Source organism: Amblyomma mixtum, chromosome 8, assembly GCF_055824585.1.
Source record: "Amblyomma mixtum isolate Tamu chromosome 8, ASM5582458v1, whole genome shotgun sequence".
Lineage (NCBI taxonomy): Eukaryota > Metazoa > Arthropoda > Arachnida > Ixodida > Ixodidae > Amblyomma > Amblyomma mixtum.
The window spans coordinates 35,897,672-35,921,448 of NC_143019.1; the positions used below are offsets into that span (position 1 = coordinate 35,897,672).

A 23,777-nucleotide genomic window follows, 5' to 3' on the forward strand; every position below is an offset into this window, starting at 1 on the left:
AAGCTTGCCATGGCGTCACCAGCAAAGTCAGGTGGACCTGATAAGATTAGAAAGTTAGCAAGAGTAAAATGGACGTAGTTAGGCTGACGATGATCATGACGTAAGCGATGGACCTAACTTCCCGCATATACCAAGCAATACAGCCAGAGAGAAGTAAGGTAGAAACAGATTCGTAATGACAAAAGTTTTCACAGCGTATGAACTCCACAGCCATGCTACTTTGTTTTGGAGACGAGGTTTAGGGAAAGAAGGGCCGTAACAAAAAGGTGCACGTAATAGTTAAAAATTAAAATAATACACAAAATGCGGTGGCCACAGAATTGGGGTCAACGCATTTCAACGCTGACAGAAAAATGCTTCGAAGTCAAATTCTGCGAGAAACTTTATTGTCTCCCAGAAAGCAAACAAAAAGCTCAGTGTATGGCGTTGCTGCGAACGGCAGGAGCAAGTATTTAAAAGAGATGAAGTTATAAAAGACATTTGTGTGTAAGGGCAAGCCTTTTGAACTCAAGACATGTCAATTGCTCTTTATAAGCTAAGCATTGTGATAAAATTCCTTACACATTTTCAGCTTTGCGATATAGCGTATTCGGCACGCTCCCTATTAGGCCAATCGCATTCAAAGATTCCCACTGTGACTTCCCCTACCTTTGCAATATGGTGCATGGTCATTTGTTTCCAAATACTGGTCTCCCCTTCCCAGCTTTTTAATGCTGTCGATGCCCATTTCGCCAACGTAAGATGAATTTGTCAACTCCTTGCAGTCTCTGTAACGTTTCCAGCCTTCCTTGCAGTAGTGCGAAGTGAATGAGCAATTGGTGCTCATTACCGATTCGGTGAAAAGAGCCTGAGCTCGCTTGTGGCTGCACACCAAGTTAAGCGGATCTGTAATAGATTAAGCCAGAAAAAAAATAAGCAGTTAAGTTGTTTGTAAGCACAAGCAGTTACGACAGCTAAGTAAGCATTGTTGTTAGTGCAGTGCGCGACTGTTCCTATGATGCGCACATCAGCGCGCTGCTTAATTGCAAAACGAAGAGATTGTCCGTACCCATATTCCAGATATGTGTACATATCTCTAAGCAAGAACTGTGGCGCAGAGTCCAAAAAAAGCATACAGGAACATATGCATAGAAAGAAAGCGTGTTGTTTTTTTTTCATATGAATATCAGATAGCAAGCAAGCCTTGCCACATGACTGCATTATGAATAACAAATGATGACGTGTATTCCCTCCCCCATGCCTTCTTTTCGGCGCCTTGGCTATCTCCTGCAGACTGCTCTAACATTGTCGTACTGATGTACAAGCACATAAATAATTAAATTCGCGCACCTTAGTTTCGCCACTTTCCTCAAAAGAAGCAAGGAACTATGTCTGCACAACGCATGGCATATTACAGGAGTATTTAAGGTGAGCGAAACCTGCCGTGGGTAGTGCCTAGTAGGGCTCCGACAGCAACATGATCCCAAATGAAAAACTGTGTGGCAGTAGGCTGTAAAAATGCCTTCTAAAATCCGCTCTTGCGCCTCGTTAACTATTTTGTTGCTGCATGGGACGCATCAGATACCTGGCAAGGGGCACGAATGGTAGAGGGATCCCCCTCCTCTCAACAATGACAAAGTGGATTATTCTAATTAATTAAAGAAAAATTGGCTCACTGGCTTTTCCCCTCAACCTAGATTTACCCAAGCCGAACAGGTAATTGGTGCAATATTTGGAAATGGATGGTCTCACTCTGGTCCTTTGTAAGGTCGGCATTTGCCAATACATTTTTGATATTGGACCTATTAGCTGTTCTGCTTTTCCTCGAACGTAAATTTAATGGCTACCGTCGTAGGAGCTGGGAAATAGTACCTGTGCATTCCGGCTGGTCTGATCCACCGTTGGGGTAGAAGTCGACGTGTCCTATGGATTCGTTGAGTCCGAGCCTAGATTCGCTAAGCTTGCCTCCGTTTGTATGAATTACATCGACGAAAATGGCGTCCATTTTCGACAAGGACACATTCGAGTTTTCGAACAAAGGACCAGCAGGGTCGAGTCCTAAAAGAAAAAAAAATAATTGCGTCCGGTCATTTGGACCGATTGTTTTCTTCACAGCATAATTTTCACCTATGAAATCTGATGTCCTCGGCAAGATTAGCTATGGATGAAATCCAACGTAAGTTGCCGGTACTGCAATCTCTTCTCATATAAAAAGCGGTTTCAATAACAAGTTTTACGCCCGAAAAATAAAAGTTGGTATAACCAAGCGCCAAAACAAATGCAGTTATTTCAAAGCAGTTGAGAACCATGGGACTGCATTAACATTACCGGCAGTTGTTAATACTGTCCAAAAATATCTACCAGGTTATGCATGCATTTGTAGTGAAGAGCCACGTATTGGTTAAAGAGCAAAGAGCACCTGGGGTTCATTCATGAGCACTATCTCAAAATTGCAAATTTCCTGATTCCTTATTATGAAATAACAAATTTCCTGCCAACCCCCTGAATAGCGAAAGCTGTTATTTTTTTCTTTTCTAATGTGACCCGCCTATCACACTTGTGCGATGTGATCGTGCACCCATGTATTATGCTTCAGACCGCACTTACAGGGCCGCCTAGATCCTCCCTGCTATGACGCATGTGTTAGGACATCTCCATTTTTACGCATACACTATTCAGACATATGCACAACCGCTTGTGAACGTGAGCATTTTCTACTGAACATCGGTCTTGCAGCTCAGAGTATTAAGATGTCATCCCTTTACGTCTTTACTCTGCCGCTATTTTTCTGTCACAAATTCTGTCAGCTATGTCTTACGACCAGAGATGTTTTTCGGGCCGACTATTGTCATATATTGTCATACATTTTACGCGACAACGTATACAGCTCGTTCTGTCGAAAAGCCGTCGGGCGTAGTCGGGGCAGCGTGAAAATATTCGGGGGCTGCGTTAAAAATATCGCAACATAGTAATTTGTGGTTCTAGTGATTTACGATTGACTGGTGTGTGTGATAGGTGATTACGAGTTAATGAAATCTTTGTAATTCATTGAAAAATTAAATAAATGAAAAATTGAAAAAACTGGGTAAAGGGGGTTCAAAGGTGTCAAAATGCTCAGAATGAAACACCAATGCTTGATGATGGTAATTAAGAAAATTTAGAGTGCGCAATTGATCAATTAATTATTTGAAACAATTGAAAAATTTTAAACGCGTTCATTTACACCACTACCACCAGCAATACGATGTCGCGCTCCACTCTCAAAGGCGAAGCTTGTGTGTTTGTGTGTTTTGTGTTGTGTTTAATGGCGCATAAGCGGCTAAGGGGTATCATGCGCCAAGAACAAGGTATGGAAAAATTGGCTTGAGCAGAGTTTGAAAACAAAGTGGATAAAAACGGTGGTGTAAAGGGCCTAAAAGTTATTTTTACTACCTAGCTGATGAAAGACAAGAATTTTAAAAATGTCTGATAGCAGAAACTTTTAAAGGTTGGGTAACCTCCGCGGACATCCTTGGCTCGGCAAGGGTTTCGAGGCTCCCAGCAACTCAAATAAAGACCTCAGCCTCCTTCTCATGAAAGGCGAAGCTTTAACGTCCTCCAAATTTCGTACTGCCTCGGAGATCGGATGTTTTGCTACATGAAATAGTACCTGTGATCCGTCCTATTTTATGTCCCGTATTCGACTTCAAATGCCGGGCGCAAAACCCAGCTTGGTGCGCCCCCAGGCTGAATCCTATCAGGTGCATATCCTGTGGCATCAGAGCGTAGCCAGACGACTCCATCATCTCCTTCAGTAGTAGAGACAGCAGGATACCCGGCAAAGGAGTGTTCGCAGCAGCCGCTGCGTAGTTTGGAAACATGGCTCCGTCAATCCACTCGACGATTAATACGTTGCAGTCAATCTGCAACAAAAAGAAATCATCCCCAATAATGAGTTATTTTCGGTGCCCCCAACAGGAATGTTAGCTAATATGATGCAATAATGTAGTATTACTTGATATTGGTTTACTTTCGGCCAACATTTAAAAAATGGTGTATAGAAAGTCTGCAGACATCCTATAGACTCTATTGCCGTTCTAGATATTTCTTTTTTGTCTATTCATAGTCTACAGGGTGTCTATAGACAGAAGTCTGTTAAAAGTGTAGGGCCATAAATCTATGGAGTGTTCTCTAGGATTTGTCTATAAAGAGTTCATAGACTTCATAGACAGAAGCCTGCGTACAGTCTATAGACTGCCTAAAACTTTTTATAAAAGAAACTATCTCTCCATTTATTTCAAGTAAACATAAAAAATGGGCAAATGAGCATTTGGGGTAGAATGAGCGCATGCAAGAAAAAGATGCTGTGGACTTTGGCACACGTTCTTCATTTCACCAAAAAATGGTAGAAAGCGTGCAGGAATTAAGCACTCGTCTTTTTAGCAAATGTATCACAACGCATGCATGCGTCCACCAACCATGCTGTAAAAGTCAATTCTATAGGGAAAAATTGAAAAATAGCAGGTTTTTTTTACCTGTATTTGCACTACGAAGTACTACATGGCACTGTTAAAAGTCGCAATAGTCGAGGGAAACCACGAAAGAGTGGACTTTTTACAGCGAAGCTGTTGGCAGATCATTCCCACTGCATCCGACGGCATTCGCCTTGAAGCCCCAACCTAATCACATGGCGGGATGGCTCACGTGATAGGGCCAGGGTTTCAACGCCCAAACCAAGGCCATCTCTTTTCTTTTGTACCTCAGTCACCGCGGTAACCTATCCACAAAAGGCAACGCTAACTATAGTCGCGCACTTTCGCGTGGTCAGTATGACAAAAAGTTGGAGCTGCTAATCAGCCGGTAACCGATGAGCCGATGCAGCCCTTAGGGTTCTGCTGCTAAGCTTTTCAATATTGTGACGAAGAAGACGAAGCTGACAGGGGCGCGGGACGGAGCGCTCGCACTAGGCAAGCGACCATTAAATCATCTAATTGCCATCAGTCATCTCGTCTCATTTTTCGGCTGGCCGCCGCGCAACATTTGGTGGAGGTGCTGGGTTGAGACAATATAGTCCAAGCGCTAGGAAAATATAGGTGCTGGGACAATGTAGTCCCAGTGCTGGGACAATATGCGTTTAACAGTACCTTTTGCTGGGCTAGTTGGTGTGACATTGTGTTCAGAAAAGAAAAAACAGCGCTAAATTCTACACAAACCACACAGAAAGACGGACAGGACGGGCGCTGACTCCAACTAAGTTTATTGAAAGCCACATGTAGCATATACATAGCCCGAAGAAGGTGAACGCATGCGCATTTCCCACATGGCAACAACACCCACACACACAAGGACGATAACTTCTCATAATCGCGTATTTTTTAACAATCTGTGCTCACTTCCTCGTAGGGAAATAGAAGTGGTGCTGACGCACATGCCACCCCTCTCTTTGATAAAAAAGGCTTCTGCCAGTTCGCGAGCTAATCTATCTTTACTTCTGGTTAGAATTTTAATCTCTTCAAGTCGTGGTGCACAGTGCTTTTTATTTCCATCAATGCAAGAGCGGCAATGGGCGGGAAGGTTTTCGAACGAATCCGATGCGTCCCCTAAGGAGCGCCCATTGCCGCTCTTGCATTGATGGAAATAAAAAGGACTGTGCACCACGACTTGAAGAGATTAAAATTCTAACCAGAAGTAAAGATAGATTAGCTCGCGAACTGGCAGAAGCCTTTTTTATCAAAGAGAGGGGTGGCATGTGCGTCAGCACCACTTCTATTTCCCTACGAGGAAGTGAGCACAGATTGTTAAAAGATACGCGATTATGAGAAGTTATCGTCCGTGTGTGTGTGGGTGTTGTTGCCATGTGGGAAATGCGCATGCGTTCACCTTCTTCGGGCTATATATATGCTACATGTGGCTTTCAATAAACTTAGTTGGAGTCAGCGCCCGTCCTGTCCGTCTTTCTGTGTGGTTTGTGTAGAATTTAGCGCTGTTTTTTCTTTTGAGGACAATATGCGTACTGGGACAATACAGTCATCTTTCCAACTCTCGCCGGCCAGGATGCGTTTTTAGATTGCTAACTACGATGTTTTGTTATGATGTTCCTTCGTCACCTACTTCCCTTGCTTACTCCATAGATTTAAAAACAACGTTTTGCTCTCATATTATGGTATCATGATTTAGGGATGTTGATTCCTGGCTTCGGATATCAGATCTGGCAGCTGTATGCTGATTTGAATCGCACACGTGATTGCCTTTCGACCTCGTGTGATCGCTGTCGACGGAATAAATGTAGCTGATTTCAAAGACATAAAACGTCCGGAAGCCGCGCTCTGCACGTGTCTTATGCAATTCTTCATTTGTCTCGTCTTCTTTGCTCAAGTGCGCACCCTCGAAGAGAAATAACTAAAAGGGATTTCCACAGCAACTTTACCCAATTTCGATCTTAACAAAAAAAGATTGTTTACCGCTTTCTGGCTATGTTGACGTTTATTTGAAAGCAGAAAACACATTTATTGCTGCGAAAGTTGGAATTGAAAACTTTTTTTTTTCTTTTTGCCGCCATTCGATTCAAACTGCGGAGAACTGCGTGGACGCCTTTTGAAGGTGAATGTCAGTGTTGCATACCTTCAGTGATCTGCGGTACAAAAGTAACAGGACGGCTACTGCATTGTAAAGCGAGATTCAGCGACAACTGTAAAGGTATTTATATTTCAGGATACGCTCGGCCAGACAACATGAGAGCGACTTCGCGTCCGCATAGTTTCAGAGCGCTCTTTATTTTCATCAGATGTTCGTTTTTCGAGAAGCTCTCCTCTCCAGTCAGCCGCTCTATGCGCGCGGCACTAACGCTCTAGTGGGGAAGTAGACACGCAAAATGGACCGGGTTACTTCCCGCTCTCGCCCTACTCTCCCCTTCCTTAAGGGACAACCACCCTTCGCATGGTTCCCATGGTAACTGCCCTCCAGTTACGCATTCCTTCATTCTCACCATACCTTCCTCAGTCAACGCTAACCCTACTCCACCTTTCCGGGTAAATATTACACTCTCACCGTTGGGCAGCAATATAGCAGACATTTCACCATAAAAGGAAGTCTAAACTTGTGAAACACGTGTGTACAAGGTTAAAATCCGCGCAATAAACGACCCGCCGGGGTAACTTAGTCTCTATTGGGTTTGGTTACTAATCCCAAGGTTGCGGGCTCGCCTCCCCGCTGGTACAAGAGTTGGGTTGTGTTGGGTTTATTGGCGCATAAGCAGTTAAGGCTATCATGCGCCAAGAACAAGGTATGGAAAAAATATGCTTGAGCAGAGTTTGAAAACAAAGTGGATAAAAACGGTGGTGTAAAGGGCCTAAAAGTTATTGTTACTAACTAGCTGAAGAAAGACAAGAACTTTTAAAAAAATGTCTGATAGCAGAAACTTTTAAAGGTTGGGTTACCTCCGCAGACATCCTTGGCTCGGCAAGGATTTCGAGGCTCCCAACAGCTCAGATAAAGACCTCAGCCTCCTTCTCGTGATTGAGAAAGTGGCTGAGGTGTATAATTGTATGTAGCGAAGCGCAGGGTGAGTAGATTAGAGGTGATGAAGAATACTGGCTTCCCTTAAAAAGCTAAAAACACACGGTATACTGACAAGTGCATCTTTGCCTAAAATCAATGCTGGATGAAAAGGAATGTGTTCTTTGTAAAAGGTAGTAAAATGTTTTTTTCTTAGTGATTCGAGTTCTGTACATGAGAATAATATGTGGTTTACTGTTAGTTCATCTCCGCACTTTTCACAAACAGGTTTGTCTTTCTTTGTTAGCAGGAAGTTGTGTGTGAGATGTGTGTGTCCAATACGGAGACGGCATAAAATAACTTCGATGAAACGTTTTTGGTGGGAGCATGACTTCCATTCTTCTATAAATGGTTTTACTAAGTGGAGCTTATTATTTCGTTCAATATTCCATTGCGACTGCCATTTATTTCTTAGCTTGCACTGTACCAACTTCATACAGTCATTGTAGGGGATATTCACTTTCTTTATTTCTTTGTTGCGAGCTTTCGCAGCACATTCATCCGCCTTCTCATTGCCAGTGATTCCAATGTGGCTGGGAACCCAGCAAAATTTTATGTATTGTCCCTGTATTGTGGCGCTCGTTATGTTGTGTATGATATTACCAATTAGGGGTGTCACTGCATTTCTATGGTGAAGTGAGGTTAGTATGCTCAGAGAATCAGTGTAAATGATACTGTTCTGAATGTTCTCATTTATTATTTTTTCTACAGCCACCAAGACTGCGTAACCCTCGGCGGTGAAAATGGATGTACACTCAGGTAGCCGTACTATTTTTTCCCAATTATTCTGAACTTCAGCACTTCCCACGTAGTGCGCCGATTTTGATCCATCGGTATAAAATGCTTCGTATTCTCTGTATTTTTCCTTGAGTGCTAAATATTCTTGTAATATCTGTTCATGTGGTGTATGTTTTTTCCGAAATTGTGTTAATGTGAAGTCGCACACAGATGGTAGGCAGTACCAAGGCGGGAGTGGATCAGGTTTGCGGGCAATATTAGGTAATATGTTCATTATGTCTAGTTCTTGGCATTTCTCTTCAAAGCGGAGAAGAAGTGGTCTGATTGCTAGAGGTTTGTTGGTAAATAGTGTTCGGGATGGGCACTTTGTAACGAGTGGGTAACAGATGTGTTTAGGCTGGGAACGGATCTTTAAGATGTATGAGCATGTGAGCATTGTTCGTCTGTCTGCAAGTGGTGGTTCATTGGTTTCTACGTAAAGGCTTTTTATGGGTGATGTCCTGTAAGCACCAGTTGAAAGACGCAAACCCATATTGTGCACAGGATCCAGTCGCTTCAAGTGCGATGGCCGTGCTGATCCATACACTATGCAGCCATAATCTAAAACGGAACGTACTACAGAGCGATAAATCTGTAGAAGGCATACCCGATCAGAACCCCAGTGTTTGCGTGAAAGGACTTTAAGTATGTTCAGTGATAGCGACGCTTTCTTCTTTAGTGCGTTTATGTGAGGCAGGAAAGTAAGCTTTTTATCGAAGGTGATGCCTAGAAATTTGTGTTCTTTCTTTAAAGGCAGTGTGGTTTGGTTTAGGTGTAATGTGGGATCTGTGTGCAAGCCTCGTTTGAGTGAAAAAAGTAAGGCTACTGTTTTCTGTGGTGAGAACTGGAAACCATTCTTGTCTGCCCATGTTGCCAGTTTGTTGATTGTAAGTTGTACTTGTCTTTCACATGTAGATATATTGGAAGATGTGCACGCTATCTGAAGATCGTCGACATAGACTGAATATGTTATGGACCTTGGTATAATTTTGTTAAGAGAATTCATTTTTACAATAAAAAGAGTTGTGCTTAAAATACACCCTTGAGGCACTCCATTTTCCTGAATAAAATCCCTCGAAAGGGTTGAGCCTAGACGAACATTAAATGAACGGTTAGTCAAAAAGTCTTTAATTGAGTTCAGCATTCTGCCACGGATGCCAAGCTCAGCTAAGTCCTGGAGGATCCCGAACCTCCAGGTAGTATCATATGCTTTTTCTAAATCAAAAAAGACGCTAAGACAGTGTTTCTTGTGTATAAAAGCTTCTCTGACAGTATTTTCAAGGCGGACTAGGTGGTCTGTAGTGCAGCATCCCTTTTTAAATCCACACTGATGGATATCAAGAAGTTCACCAGATTGAAGAACAAAGGTTAGTCTTATATTTAGGACACTTTCGAAGGATTTGGCAAGGCAACTAGTCAGGGCTATGGGTCTATAACTGCTAGGAGAAGGTGGGGGTTTACTAGGCTTAAGAAGAGGTACAATAATAGCTTTCTTCCAGGCTTCCGGTATTTTCCCAGACATGAATATTGTGTTAAAGAATCTTAAAAGTGCGTCCACGGCTGGCTCGGAAAGATGCGCAAGCATTTCATAGTGTATTTCGTCGGGTCCTGGAGCAGTTTTTTTGCCGGCAGATAGTACTTTATTGATTTCTTGGAGGGTAATTAGACAATTGTATTTTTCATTTGTGCCTCCACTTGTTGGGAGCCTCTGTTTTTCAGCTGTGTTTTTGTATTTTAAAAAAGACTGTGTATAGTGAGATGAACTTGAAACTGCAGCGAAATGTTCCCCTAGTATGTCTGCCTGTTCCTCTATGCTTGTTTGTGTGCCGGGTGTTGTTAAAAAAGGAATTGTGAATGGTGAAAAGGTGCCATTTAATTTTCGAACCTGCTCCCACATTTGTTTAGATGGGATCTGACTGTTGATAGATGAAACATAATTTTGCCATGAAGCTTTCTCGGCATTGCGACGGACGTACCGAGCTTTAGCTCTTGCTTTTTTAAAATTTATGAGATTCTCATGTGTCGGATACCGTCGAAATTTACCCCAAGCTCTGTTTTGTAGTTTTTTTGCTTCCTTGCACTCTTTTGTCCACCATATTTTATGATTTTGTTGCACCACTCCTGACGACTGTGGAATAGCTGTGAGTGCGGCAGTGATGATACAATTAGTGAACTTTTCATTTATCTGGTCGATGGAGAGATTATCTAAAAGTATATTTTCTAAATTTGCCTTTGCTCTAAAAAGTGACCAGTCGGCGAGGTGAAGCTTCCAGCGCCGTGGCCTTGTGGGGATTATTTCCGGTGGGGATGTTAAAGTGATTAGTGTAGGGAGGTGGTCACTGCCATATGGGTTGTCAATGATATCCCATTTAAAATCATTAAAAACCGAAGGTGAGCTAAATGACAAGTCTAAAAATGACATTTTCCCCGAAGTAGGGGAGCAGTAGGTGGCTTTTCCTGTATTTAAAAGACATACATTGTTTTTGAGGATAAAATCTTCGATTATTTGACCCCTAGAGTCACAGTGCTCGCTTCCCCAAAAAGGGGAGTGAGCGTTAAAGTCCCCAACTACTAGATACGGTTCTGGAAGTTCATTGATAAGTTCTTGTAAATCGTGGACTGTTAATGTAAAATGTGGAGGAATATATACAGAACAGATAGAAATTGTTTTATGGCTGACGACACTGACCGCAACGGCTTCAAGTTTTGTTTTGAGTGTGATTTCTCGAGCAGGAACGCCGCTTTGTACGATAATCGCAACGCCTCCAGATAGTCTATTTGCGTGCTCACGATCGCGTCTAAAAGTTTTATAATGTTTCAGGATATTTGTATGTTGTGGCCCTAGATTTGTTTCTTGAAGACATAAGACTACGGGCGAGATTGACCCTAGGATATCTTTTATATCATTGTAGTTCCTCAACATTCCTCTACAGTTCCACTGAATCAGAAAAGCCATATTTATGTTTGGGATAGGAGTAATTGAGAGTTTACTTATTTTCTGGGGCCGTTATGACGGTCCTGTCTTTTTTCCGCTCAAGGGAGCTGTTCCGCCGCTGTAAAGCAGGCGGGCTGGGAGTTTGGTCCATTACCTCGCAAGAGGTGCTGGACGACCGCGGGGAAGCCGCGGGTGGGTGAGTGTCAGGCCTCCCCCGACGGGGGGAAGTCCTGCGGGATGTCGACCCATGGGCCGGCGCTCCCTGGCTTGGAGTTGGCAGAGCAGCCTTCGCTGTCCCTGCCTGGGGCGTGGGTGGCCCTGCCACAGGCGCAGTAGAACTGGCCTCGGCAGGTGCCGGAGTGCTGTGTGGTGCTACGCCCCCGCGCACCACATCAGCGAAGTTAGGTTTCGCTGTGAAGGAGAATGTGTTGGTAAGCGCAAAACGCCTCCTCGCTTCTTTGAATGAAATGTTTTCTTTGGTCTTAATGGTAATGATTTCTTTTTCCTTTTTCCAGGACGGACACGCCCTGGAGTACGCAGCGTGGTCGCCTTCGCAGTTTGCGCAGCGTAGTGCTGCGTCGCATTCCTGAGACTGGTGGTCCTTTGATGCGCATTTCGAGCAGGTTTTGCGGCCGCGGCAGCTCTGTGAGCCATGGCCAAACTTCTGGCAATTGAAACAGCGACGGGGATTGGGTATGTAATGCCTTACGGTGATTTTCAGGTATCCAACATCGATCGTTTCGGGCAAACTGCTGGTGTTAAACGTGAGGACCATGTGTTTGGTGTCTATTTCTTTGTTGTCTTTGCGGATTTTGATTCTGTGCACTTCAATTACATTTTGATCGGAAAGTCCTTCAAGCATTTCGGTTTCTGTTAGATGGATGAAGTCAGCCTCTGAGATTACGCCTTTGACTGTGTTGAGGGATCGGTGGGGAGTTACGGAGACAGAGATGTCCCCTATGGAATCGATGTTTGAGAGTTTTGAGCACTGGATGCTCTCGCGTAGTTCAAGAAGTAGGTCGCCGCTGGCCATTTTTGATACCTTATAGCCAGGCCCTAAGGTATTGTTAAACATTTAGTTACAAGGAATGGGGATATTATTCGAGCTTGCTTTTCGTCACTGTTGCTATGTATCACATGAAACTTTGTGAATGTAGGTTTCTTTTTCGAAAAAAAGTCTGCTGCCTCGTTCCGCACTCTTTTAAGAGAGCGATCAGGTTTTGAAAGGTGGGGAGCCATAAAAAATTGAGGTTTTTCGGTCATGGTGCCAGCCACCCACCATGGAGTCCAACAGGGGGACGCGACAGGAACTTGAAAGCAAGTCCTGCCCACGCCAGCTGTACACCTTAACTATAACCTAATATGACTCAAATCAGGGTAGTTGGTCACACACGGTTAACCCTCGCCGCCACGAAAAAGAGGAAAAAACGAAGAAAAGAGGAGGAGACAGGAGAGTTGTAAGAAAGATATAGGAAAGTGAAAGATAGAGGGGAGGACAGGAAAAGGCGACTGCCGATTTCCCCCGGTCGGGTCAGGCCGGAGGTGCCGTCTACAGGAAGCTGGGGCCAAAGTGGTGTGTTGCCTCCGCCGAGGGGCCTTAAGGGTCCAAACGCTCGGCATCGGCTCAACCACCAGGATCCCCTTTTCCCCGGACACGGCGATGCCACGCACGGCTAAGCGCGGATGCTCGGGTCCGTGGTGACGCATTGTTCACCATCATCCCCCTGCGGGGATATCCCTGCGGATGCTCGGGTTAACCCCGTGGTGTCGCCACTCACCAACGTCTGCATGCTGCAGACGCCTCCCTGCGGGGAGCTGGTACAAGAGGGAACCGATCCCGCGAACTTGAGATCAGGAGCCTAGTGCGACAAAGGCGGCCTAAGTTAAATGGAGGCGAAATTCAAATAGTGAACAGGTGGGTACTGTTCAATGTCAGTGCATGTTGCAAGATCCCGGACGGTCTAACTTAATCAGGAGCCCTGAACTTTGTACGTCCCTCAATGTCCACGCGCTGCTTAGGAGCGTTAAACAAGGTAGATGTACTATGGTAGCGTAGGCTGCATAGAAGCCCATACGTTCAAAACATGGCGGCTTGCGGTGCGCAGCCAGCGTCGTCTTCGAAATGCGTGGACAACTAAAAAGTGACGTCATAATTAAAACAAAAACGCAACGTCAAAGTCACGTGTTTTGGTGACGTCAGCGTCACGTGCTGCTTGGCGGGAAAAATAAACTGCTGAACGCCGCTACGCTTCAGTGCGACACCCGACACGTGAACGAAGAAAGAAGACACAACGAGTGCCGACCACCAACACTATGTGAAGGTAGTCAGTTCTCGTTGTGCCTTTTTCCTTCGTCCTCACCTCAGGTGTCGCGCTGAATGTCGCAGGTGTAGCGCTGAAGCGATGAAATGTGTCGCCGCCAGACAGGTTAACCTTGCAGGTTATCGCTCGCACATCGTGCAACCGCACACCTCTTTTTTGCGTACGGGGGCCCCATGGCCACAGACGATGCCCTTTTGGGGCAAAAGCGACAGAACCGCACCCAACCGAACGAAACTACACAGAAGCGCTGGCAAAAGGGAAAAGCGGAAACTGTACACTAACGATGCACACCAAGAACTCGAGCAACAAGCAACGAGAAAAAAGTAGGGCTAGCAGAATCGAGTTTCAAACAAAAGCAAGCAGAATGGTCAAAAGATATGACCAGGGTATTACATCAGAGCACCGTCAACCTTGGCATCATCCCGCTGCCATTGTCGCTGCTCTGAGCGAACGCTGTCATAAAATTTTTACAAAGCAAGCGCTATACTTTCTAACAAAATGCACACAACTAAAACATTTTAAAACGCAATCACTGCAATTGTTTTTGAATGCTTTTGAAACACAAAATATGTCCTAATTATTTTCCTCTTCTAGTCGTATTTGACCACTCATTTCATTTTGGCGCTTTAGTTCCACCCTTAATTTGATGTCGCTTGCACTTGGTTCTGGACCGCATTCAGGCTCCGGCTTCGCGACCTATTTCAATTGACCTTGGCGTTAAACCCAATTTACCACCGCCACCATCCACTCCACACGCGGGAGATGCAGGGTTCGATCTCCACTGCCGCCGAGTACCCGCGGGTTTCCAATGGGTAAAAGTTTTCCTTAGGCCTCACGGTCGGCTCTACGAGGATGAAACGTTTGGAAAATCGGTCTCTGAACCCACTTTTTGTAAACAAAACCACCTCGTGCCATGGCACCCTTTGGCCAAAGCTCCCTTTGTGCTATTATTATTCATCATCGTCGTTCTGTTCGTGCAGTTTCGGAAGAATGCAGAAATAACTGCTACACAGAAACATGGGTGATGCAGACTAATAGCTTGCATTCGTTAAGAGTGGTTGGTTGGCAACAACTTTATTTATAGTCCTGCAGAGCTTTCGGTTCTGTTAAAAAATAGCAGCGCCGTACTTCTGCCGATATTGATCGTTAATACTTGTTTCATGTTAAACTGCTAGCATGCACACCCTACCCTGTTGAGCAAAGCGTCTTTCAGGTCTTCCATCCAGGTCATGTCGCGATCTCGAGTGAATCCATGAGTGATCCCAAAAAGCGGCTTGGCGACGTCGACATTAGAGGCTTCGTAGTAGTGTCCCCACGTGGTGTGGTTCACTTCGATACCAGCACTGCTGCGATTTGGGAAGAATACAAACCGGGTTCCAATTTTTTCAGGGGCCTCTGGCCCACCAATCTCTAGGGCGGTTCCGTCTACCGGATTGAAGCAACCTATGCCTTCGTAGCAGGAGTGATTTCCACGGTACGACTTGATATGTTGGTCTACCTGAAAAAGAAGCCGACAAGAATAGCTTATGCAGAACTTACTGCTAATATCTTGCTTATAATAGGTGATGCTGTTTTCTTTGAAGCGTGGAATTTTCGTGGTTCTTCGAAACCTTGCCTAAAGGAGTATAGAAGCCACCAAATATCAGTTGCATTTTTTCTCTGTAGTGAAGCGTAAGGCATCACTATTGCTACGTAGTGGTGACTGCAGTCTTCGAGCAGGAAAACCGCGAGAATGGCTTCTAAACGAAACTATTAATTTGGGATGACTTGCGCCCGCAAAGAACTAAATAACTTGCGAGGATTTGCTGTACTATACATGGATGACGACACGGTATACGCCACCGACCGCTGTGGGGACTTGTCCCGCTCCGCCCCCTTAGCTTTTTCTCGATGTGCCCTCCGTAGTTAGTTACCTCAACTAACAAGAGACGGCGCCTGCGTCACAACGACACTAGAGTTACTGTAGGAACTCTAAACGACACGAGCGCCACGAACGGCGTAACTGCCGCGCGTGCGAGGGAGACGGCTCTCTCTCTCTCTCTCTCTCCGCCTCGGGAACCCGTCACGTCCGGATGTTTCGACGCGGCGCTCCGCTCTATGCCAGTGAGGCGAGGCCTTGTGGCGGCATTCCCGCGAATTTTTTCCGTCCGGACTCGGAGCTATGTGCGTTCGTAACCTTGCTGGCGAGTCGAACTACCTCGATTTCTTAACGCATTTTGTTGCTAGCTGGTGTTATTGTCGTTGCAGCAATAAGTGCCTTTTTTGTGTCAGCCAAAGCGTCATTCCTTTTTTCCACCTTAAAGGAAGGCCCTCCGCGGTCGGCGTGACCTCGGTAGCTCTAGCGATCACGGCGTGGGGTTGTCGGTTTCGAACTGTGTAAGCATCGGTTAAGCAGGGAAAACGTATTTACCCCTATTACAACCACACGCGCTAAACAATTTATAACTTAATCTCTTCACCAGTTTCAGTTTCAACAGCCCAGCCTTGGCTATGACGTCACAGGTCAGTATACGTTACGTCAGGTGAGGCATCGGCTCCAGCACCTACTCACCGTCTTGGGGGAGGAACCCTAACGCCACCCACCTCGAAACACGGACCCGTACATGGGTCGTTTAAATAAATGTACCACGGCGTCTAGGCACTGCAAAATGAAGAAAAACGCGAACTCACTTGCACAAAAACTGTATTCTTCACTCTTTTCACCAGTGATGTCCACGCAGATGAGAGAGTCCATCTCTTGCTACGCCGATTTCCAGATCGCCCGCAATTGGTCAGGCTTTCACTGCTCGAGAAACAAGCACGTAATTGATCCAGTTCCTCTTCTGACAGCTCCGCAACTTCCTGCAGTATAATCAAACTTGATTAGAGCAGATTAAAGGACGGAGACAAAGTGATATAAAATTTAGGACATCGGGATTTCCTAGCTAGTGTTTAATATTGCTTTCTCAACGCTGTGAACTTGTCTTAATTCGATGTAATCCAATCTATCATTTCGGCTCACTTCAAGTGTTCAAAAGTTACAGTACATGTGCATTCACTTGACAAATAAAGGGAAGTCCTCAAAGATTTGTGAACCCTTCCCGGCTGCCAACGAGAGGACGATAGGTTTACTGCAAATACATCCTCAGACAGCACCATCTGTTTGGAGCGCGTTGTTTTCATGCACATCTGCGACATCACCAGACAGTTTTTATTCTCTTTTGTCAGGTCCCATTCATAAAATGATGACTTTTACAAAGCAAGCAATGCATTTACCGCATTCTGCAGGCTGGCTTCAAATTTATTTCTCACTTCAAAGGGCGCATTCACTGCGTTTGCGAAATGTTTCTTCCCTGTACTTTCTATGGAAGACTACAGGTGAAAGTATGCTATCGGCGCATATACACTGCTAAATCCAACTTTAGGTGTTTATGAACTACCTGGAAAACATCATACAGAACATCCGACACACAGGTGTTTGTTGAACCATATAGCACTGAGGGTAATTTCTTTTCAAAATTCTAAAATACGGCTGTTACTAATGGCGACATCCAACTGCAGTAGGCGAAAACACCTTGAGCAATAGCGCGCTTTGTCCACAGATGCCCCAATGCCATAAAATTTCATTAACATCATTGTAATGGTGACCTGCAAACCTCTGATTACAACCACGGGCCTATCAGTAATAGGTACAAAGTTAACTCATAGAAGTTAATCGGGTGATTACATAACTTGATTGACATTTTTTTTTTCCGCGCCCGCCAACGCTGTTATTACTATACCGAGAAGCCATCTGTTCACTTTAGAAAGCTTATATATAAAAAATAGCGGCGGGAATCCCTGAAACACCTGGTATATATCCGCAATTACATGCGCCAAGATCGATACTCCGCAGATCACCGTCCGATAAAAAATGCCCTGGCTAGCGAGTCAGCTATTTTATTCAATTAAACCTTCCAGGTACTCAGCCATGAAAGGCAAATATAGACTTTGGTTGCATCAAAGTATCACATGGATCCCATTTTCTTCTCCGCCTCACCTCTACTACGAGTTCGCGCATGCATTGTTAAAATAAGCAGCGCAGAAAATGCTACTCTAAAATTTGAAATATTCGCCAAAATAAGCAGGAATGGTTGCATTGAGCGCTGTTCGTGACTACCTCCAGAGCCGCCATAAGGGCTAGGGTATCCTCAATGACGTCCTTTGTCCATTCCCCTTCGTCTTTTTCTGAGGAACTAACTCCAAAACCTTTTCCCTCTCCATTCACTCCGTCTTCATCCGCAGCTGCGCAGAGCATCACGATGAAAATAACTGCAATAAACGCAGAAAAGTGTGAAAACAAGTCACTTGTTATCACAGGCATGCTTGAGCGCACTTTGTTATCACAGGCATGCGTATTTGAGTCGTACGCGAGAACAGAAGATGGGACACGCCTTAACACTTGCATAATGTCGCCCATTTTGACAATGCTGCCGAATACATAGGCGCTTGCACCCGCCGCGGTGGCTCAGTGGTTACGGCGCTCGGCTGCTAACCCGAAAGACGCGGGTTCGATCCCGGCCGCGGCAGCCGAATTTCGATGAAGGCGAAATTCTAGAGGCCCGTGTGCTGTGCGATGTCAATGGACGTTAAAGAACCCCAGGTGGTCGAAATTTCCAGAGCCCTTCACTACGGCGTCCCTCATAGCCTGAGCTGCTTCGGGACGTTAAACCCCAATAAACCAAACCAAACCAAACATAGGCGCTTGCACTGCCTGCTTGGAAAGAAGTGTTGTGTTGTGTTGGATTTATTGGCGCATAAGCAGCTAAGGCTATCATGCGCCAATAACAAGGTATGGAAAAATTGGCTTGAGCAGAGTTTGAAAATAAAGTGGATAAAAACGGTGGTGTAAAGGGCCTAAAAGTTATTTTTACTAACTAGCTGATAAAAGACAAGAATTTTAAAAATGTCTGATAGCAGAAACTTTTAAACGTTGGGTTACCTCCGCAGACATCCTTGGCTCGGCAAGGATTTCGAGGCTCCCAACAACTCAGATAAAGACCTCAGCCTCCCTCTCATGATTGAGAAAGCGGCTGAGGTGTATAACTGTATGTAGTGTAGCACAGGGTGAGTAAATTAGAGCTTGTGAAGAATACTTGTGAAGCTTGTGAGCTTGTGAAGAGCTTGGAAAGAAGAAAACGATAATTTCATACATGCCTACGCCTACGCGAACATGCTTTGCTACATTCTGCCCCCAAATCATTTCCCAGTCGTCAAATGACTTTAGTCAAGCTTCGCGTATTGCATATCTGCATGATCTGTATATACTGCACAAGGCAGTATCAGGAGCCTATATTTCAGATAGACAACCAACACTCCACGCCATTACTTACGAACCAAATGTACAGGAAGAACACATCCACTCAGACATGTTTACCGTTTGATGTGACATACCTGAAACAGAAGTGCTTCCTCCTGTCGCAATGCGAATAAGATGCAGGATCATCCTCTCCTATGACGGCACTTCGTCCTGCAAATGTGATCCGCATTTGGCATACCATGAGTACTGACATCAACTTGAACCTTCCGGAAGACTGAGCGTTGCAGTTGGCGTCACTAGGGGGAGAGGACAGCACCGTGTGCAGCGTTTACAACACTGTAGCTGCACCAGACGGGGCGAGGAAGGTAAGGGCTGGGGAAAGGGAGAATGACTGCGGTGGTGACGTTGGGCTTATCAAAGCGCATTGGTTGAGGCGGAGTTAGCTCAAAGTTTCATCCCCCAAAACTCAAAGCCTTGTTTTAATACTTGGTTTATGGGGGTTTAACGTCCCAAAGCGACTCATGTTATTAAAGACGCTGTAGTGAAGGGCTCCGGAAATTTCAACCACCTGGGGTTCTTTAACGCGCCCTGATATTACACAGCACACCGGCTGAAGTACCCTGCATATGGCCTAACTCTTTAAACAGTTATTAAAAATAAGCTTTTTGATTTAGAAGAACGCTTTTTTCGGCATAGAATTGTCAGCATAGCAGTACATCAGAATAGAGCTAAGACATGCTAACTAGCAGGCTGGCTAACTAATATTGAATAGTTAACTTTTAACTATTACTGTTAGGCTCCTAAATTACTGAAAGACGTGTAGCCCACCGTAAGTAATATCCATATCAGTTTTTAGAATTTCAAGAACTCGGTTACCCTCGGCGCTGTAGCCGAACAAATTTTGGGTACATCGTGCCAAAATACATGCGGTTTCGATAGCTTGCAGGCAAAGCAACCTCTCCAGTGCACGTAACTTGTCGAAATAGCCAAAATTTGTCGGGCCAAAGCGCCGATGGCAACCGAATTTCTGATACTCTAAAAACTGATACGGATATTACGATTGGTTACGTGCTTCTCAATAATTAAAAAGCCTAACAGTAATAGTTAAAATTAATTGTTCAAAATTAGTTGATAAGCCTGCTAGTTAGCACTTCTTAGCTGATTCTGTTGTACGACACCACTGAAAATGCTATGCCGAAAAACGCTCTTCTAATTCAAAAAGCCTGTTTTCTAAAAATTTTGCACAGCCTTAGGCGAAACACCCTGTATATCAAACTCCTCAAAGCGGCAGGCACTGGCCCTAGAAGAGGTCAAGCAGTTGGCAGGATTGGTCTTCGTCCCATCCATTACCCAGTGGGATTTTATTGTCGCGCGCAAATCCATTCACTAGACGTGCAGTTATTCCTGACAATGTACCTCTCTGTGGCACTATGAGAGGTTGTGGAGTTCAGATTAGAAATATAGCGAACAAAAAATACTCACATCTACAACTGCAATGTCTAGGCTATCAGGCCATGCAGTATTATACGTAGAAAGCTAACGGGAAAAAACCATCCATGCTGAAATGATCACCAGCTTTGCAGTCCTTCAAGTAGAAAGAAAATTTTCATCTAAAGTTTTTTTTTCTCCATACGCTCTCCGTTTCAGTGCTCGTTTTTAAAACGAGCTTCATATTTTCTATTAATCATATGAAGCAAGTTGCTTTCATTATAATACGTTCACGATGCCCCTCTAGATTATGTGGATCCGTTAGTTCCTTACTACTTTTCACTGTAACCTCCCGAACACATACACAGCGCAGTTTAGACTCCAGTGATGGATATCCTCAGAACAGACGGAGGCTTCTTGCTGTATTTGAGGCACCTACCAGGAACTGTCCATCTAAAATACCAAAATATCACGAATGCACTGAAAACGTGCCAAATGAAACTGATGAGCTAAAACTCTGGATTAGACCCCATGATTTTACAATATCTTAGCCCTCACTTTACGACACATCTCCTCTGAAGATGCTTTGAGAGGTCACCCTGAACGTGGTTCATTTACAATTTATTCTATACATCGTTTCAACTGCTTTGCCCAGAACTTCCCTTCGTAGAAGAAAGGTGCATACTCGCGACATCTAGCAATCATTTTTTCATAGACATCCTCAGGGTGATTTTGTTCCTTTGTAAGGAATTAAATCCCAGAGGCAATTTTGAAACCCCTCTTTCTTTGTAGAGCCACACTCTACTACACTTGCATCATGTTACTTTTAGTGCTTTCATTAGAACGAAGTGCCTGTGTTGCATCTCTAAACAGGCTTCAATATGCAAGAGCCGCTCAGTTACAATGAAAGAAAATTATACATAGACAGCTTACTAAATACTTCCTCCTACACAAAAAGTGACGTCCTGGAAGAGTTCGTTTTTCATTACTAGGATGTGGCATGCATATGTCAAATACTCATCTGACGAATGTATAAACCAGGGGTGAAATAGAGTGCTACAGCAGGTCTTACATCTCTTGGTTCCTATTGTCCTTGTGTCTGGTGAACTGCAGCTGAAGGAGCTGCTGATTTGTAGCACTAAGGATGTCCAACACTGCGCTGTCAGTGTTTCCAGAACTAATTTCAGCATTTTGTCTTCTAAGCTATCTTTGACTAAGGCGCTTCCCCAACTATTGTTGCCAACGAAACTCTTCCGGCATGACCGAACAAGAATACTTTATCATGGGTGTCAACTTCTTAAGTAGAACCATTAACCTGTTAGTATTGTTATTACCACCATGATATGTTCACATTTCAAGCAATTTGCAGAGATCTCTTTTTAACTTCCCAATGTCTGTACGAAAGAGATTTGAAAACCTAATTTTTGTGACAACTTCTCCAGGTTAGGGTATTTGCTCAATTTTTGAGAAACAACATTGCTAACTGGTTTGCATGGGTTAAAAATGCATGTTGATCCCGGGCGCGGCGGACGAATTTCGATTGAGGCAAAATTCTAGAGGCCCGTGTACTTTGCGATCTCACTGCACGTTAAAGAACCGAAGGAGGTAGAAATTTCCAGAGCCCTCCACTACGGCGTCCCTCATAGTCTGAGTCGCTTCGGGACGTTAAACCCCAATAACACAAACCAGAAATGCGTGCAATGCATAGATGGTATATGAATTATTACCAGTTACTGCTGGTAAATTAAATGTTCTCTAATCATGCCATTGCCTACAGTGGTACTTTTACAGTATATAGAAAATACACTATCGCCCACATGCCATTAATCTGTGGTATTTGCTGACAGTTAATTGTTCTATTTGAAGCGCTCACATAAGAGAGTTGTGGAGATGAAAGTGCAACTCCTGTTTATAACTTCTGTCATATTTATAACGAGCCCCTCTCCCTTCCCTTGTTTCCTGTGGAAACAGTTATTCGAAACTCGATCACTGGTTAAGCAATGAAATAAATTTTGTAAATCAAAATTTTGGATTCAGCATTAGCGCTAGATTCCCTCATTTGCTCTATTAGCGTCTGGTCCATGCCACGTCAGCGTGCAAGTTGACGTGAATGTTTACCCAGAATAATAGTAAATTGCAAGTATCCTATCCGCATGTGAACAAATGAGATTTTTTCGTCCATCTCCCAGATTGTTAAAGAAACTCTGCGATCACTAATAAAACAAAAACGCACTTCCGTTGTAACGTTAGATCTCAACAATAAATTTGAAATATTTGGTAAACGCTCTGAACATAAAGGTTAAGGAAATGCCACATTTCAAACTTCGATATTAGAGCGGAAGTATCAAATAAACACTAGAACACAAGCATACTGTTGTAGTAAACTGAATATAGCTCGCTGCACATGCAAGAACACTTGCATATGACTTTGCCAGAAGCCACAGCTAAGAAATACATGTTCTGTCCCTCATTCATTCAGGCCCGTCTCAATCTCAAACGTATTTAAATCCCTGTGGTCTAAGTAAAAACTATGTCGCCTTTTTAAAAACCATCGGTTCAGCAAAATACACCAAAGAGAAGTAATTCTAGAAGCTTGCATATAAACAAAACTATTTAGTTCCACAGCAATTGTGGCTGCACTAGTAAAGCTGGGCAAGTTGCTACTTTTTAAAACCGCTGCGATTTGTTTTTTGCTTGTACAAGTATAGTCCAACAAATTAACCCGCTGTCAGATTGCACAGACAACAAATGCTAGTTTATACACTTCTAAACGCGGCGATTGAATTAGTATTTTTACTCACGAGTGATATCAGGCGGAAGCCTTTTTCCGCCTCGCGTTCACTGCGAGAAAGGAACGACTAGCCGGCACGGCAACCGCAGCACAAGTGCCTTCACGACCTACCCTAGCTTATCGACAGTCTGATCTCATACCATATGGCTAGTCCTCGAAACAAAAAAAAAGAGCTTTATTTAACCGAATAAGCTACGCGACGAGCGCGCGCGCTTCGGAGCACACGGCTACGGGCAAAGTCCAGACCATAGCGGTTAGTAACAACATACGTGCGCTCGCATGGCCCGCTCGCACGGAGGTGCCTTGCCCGCATGGAGGTGCTTCACCTGGATTAAATGTGCATCCCCTACAACTTCCACCTTCGGGCAAACAACATATCGGCATTAGACCAGGCGTCAGCTCCTCCGCTTGCATCCTCGCCTCACTTGCATCCGACAAAAACATGACTTACGCACTTCGCACGGATGGATTCAGAGCGGCGATAGCCCTGCTACGGCGCTTCTCGCGCGTGCTTAATTGTCCTTTAGATCATCTTGGAAAATAAACTTTCTATCCTGCGGTGAAAGAGCGATCACGACAAAAAGGATATAAGTACATCACTACATAAGTATACACGTACACATAAGTACACCACTACAACATGCATTGCATACCTCGGTGGCCCGACGCAATAATTAATAGCGAAGTTTCCTTCCCTCGCTGACCGCAGTTGCGACAGGATATTTAATTATGTCC

At 44.3% G+C, this 23,777-nt stretch overlaps 1 protein-coding gene across 1 annotated transcript; it reads right to left on the reverse strand.

The window, feature by feature from the left end:
• Positions 1–619: 619 nt before the first annotated feature.
• LOC149332076 (phospholipase A1-like) lies at positions 620–23,170 on the reverse strand. The gene is made up of 8 exons (XM_089555685.1): positions 23,053–23,170; positions 18,958–19,033; positions 17,684–17,835; positions 16,216–16,386; positions 14,735–15,043; positions 3,629–3,881; positions 1,852–2,037; positions 620–885 (listed from the first exon to the last, which is right to left on the reverse strand). The coding sequence occupies exons 2-8, from the start codon at positions 19,007–19,009 to the stop codon at positions 620–622; spliced, it is 1,389 nt and encodes a 462-aa protein (XP_089411811.1). The 5' UTR covers positions 19,010–19,033; positions 23,053–23,170.
• Positions 23,171–23,777: the final 607 nt, after the last annotated feature.

Bases quoted from the DNA above. Each gene is read 5' to 3' on its own strand.
- LOC149332076 (XM_089555685.1), bottom strand. From the start codon at position 19,009: ATGATCCTGCATCTTATTCGCATTGCGACAGGAGGAAGCACTTCTGTT. The intron at 3,882-14,734 runs GTAGGGTGTGCA...TTTTTGTTGCAG, and splicing joins AAGACGCTTTGCTCAACAGG to ATTGACTGCAACGTATTAAT. The intron at 886-1,851 runs GTACTATTTCCC...AATCTATTACAG, and splicing joins AGACCAGCCGGAATGCACAG to ATCCGCTTAACTTGGTGTGC.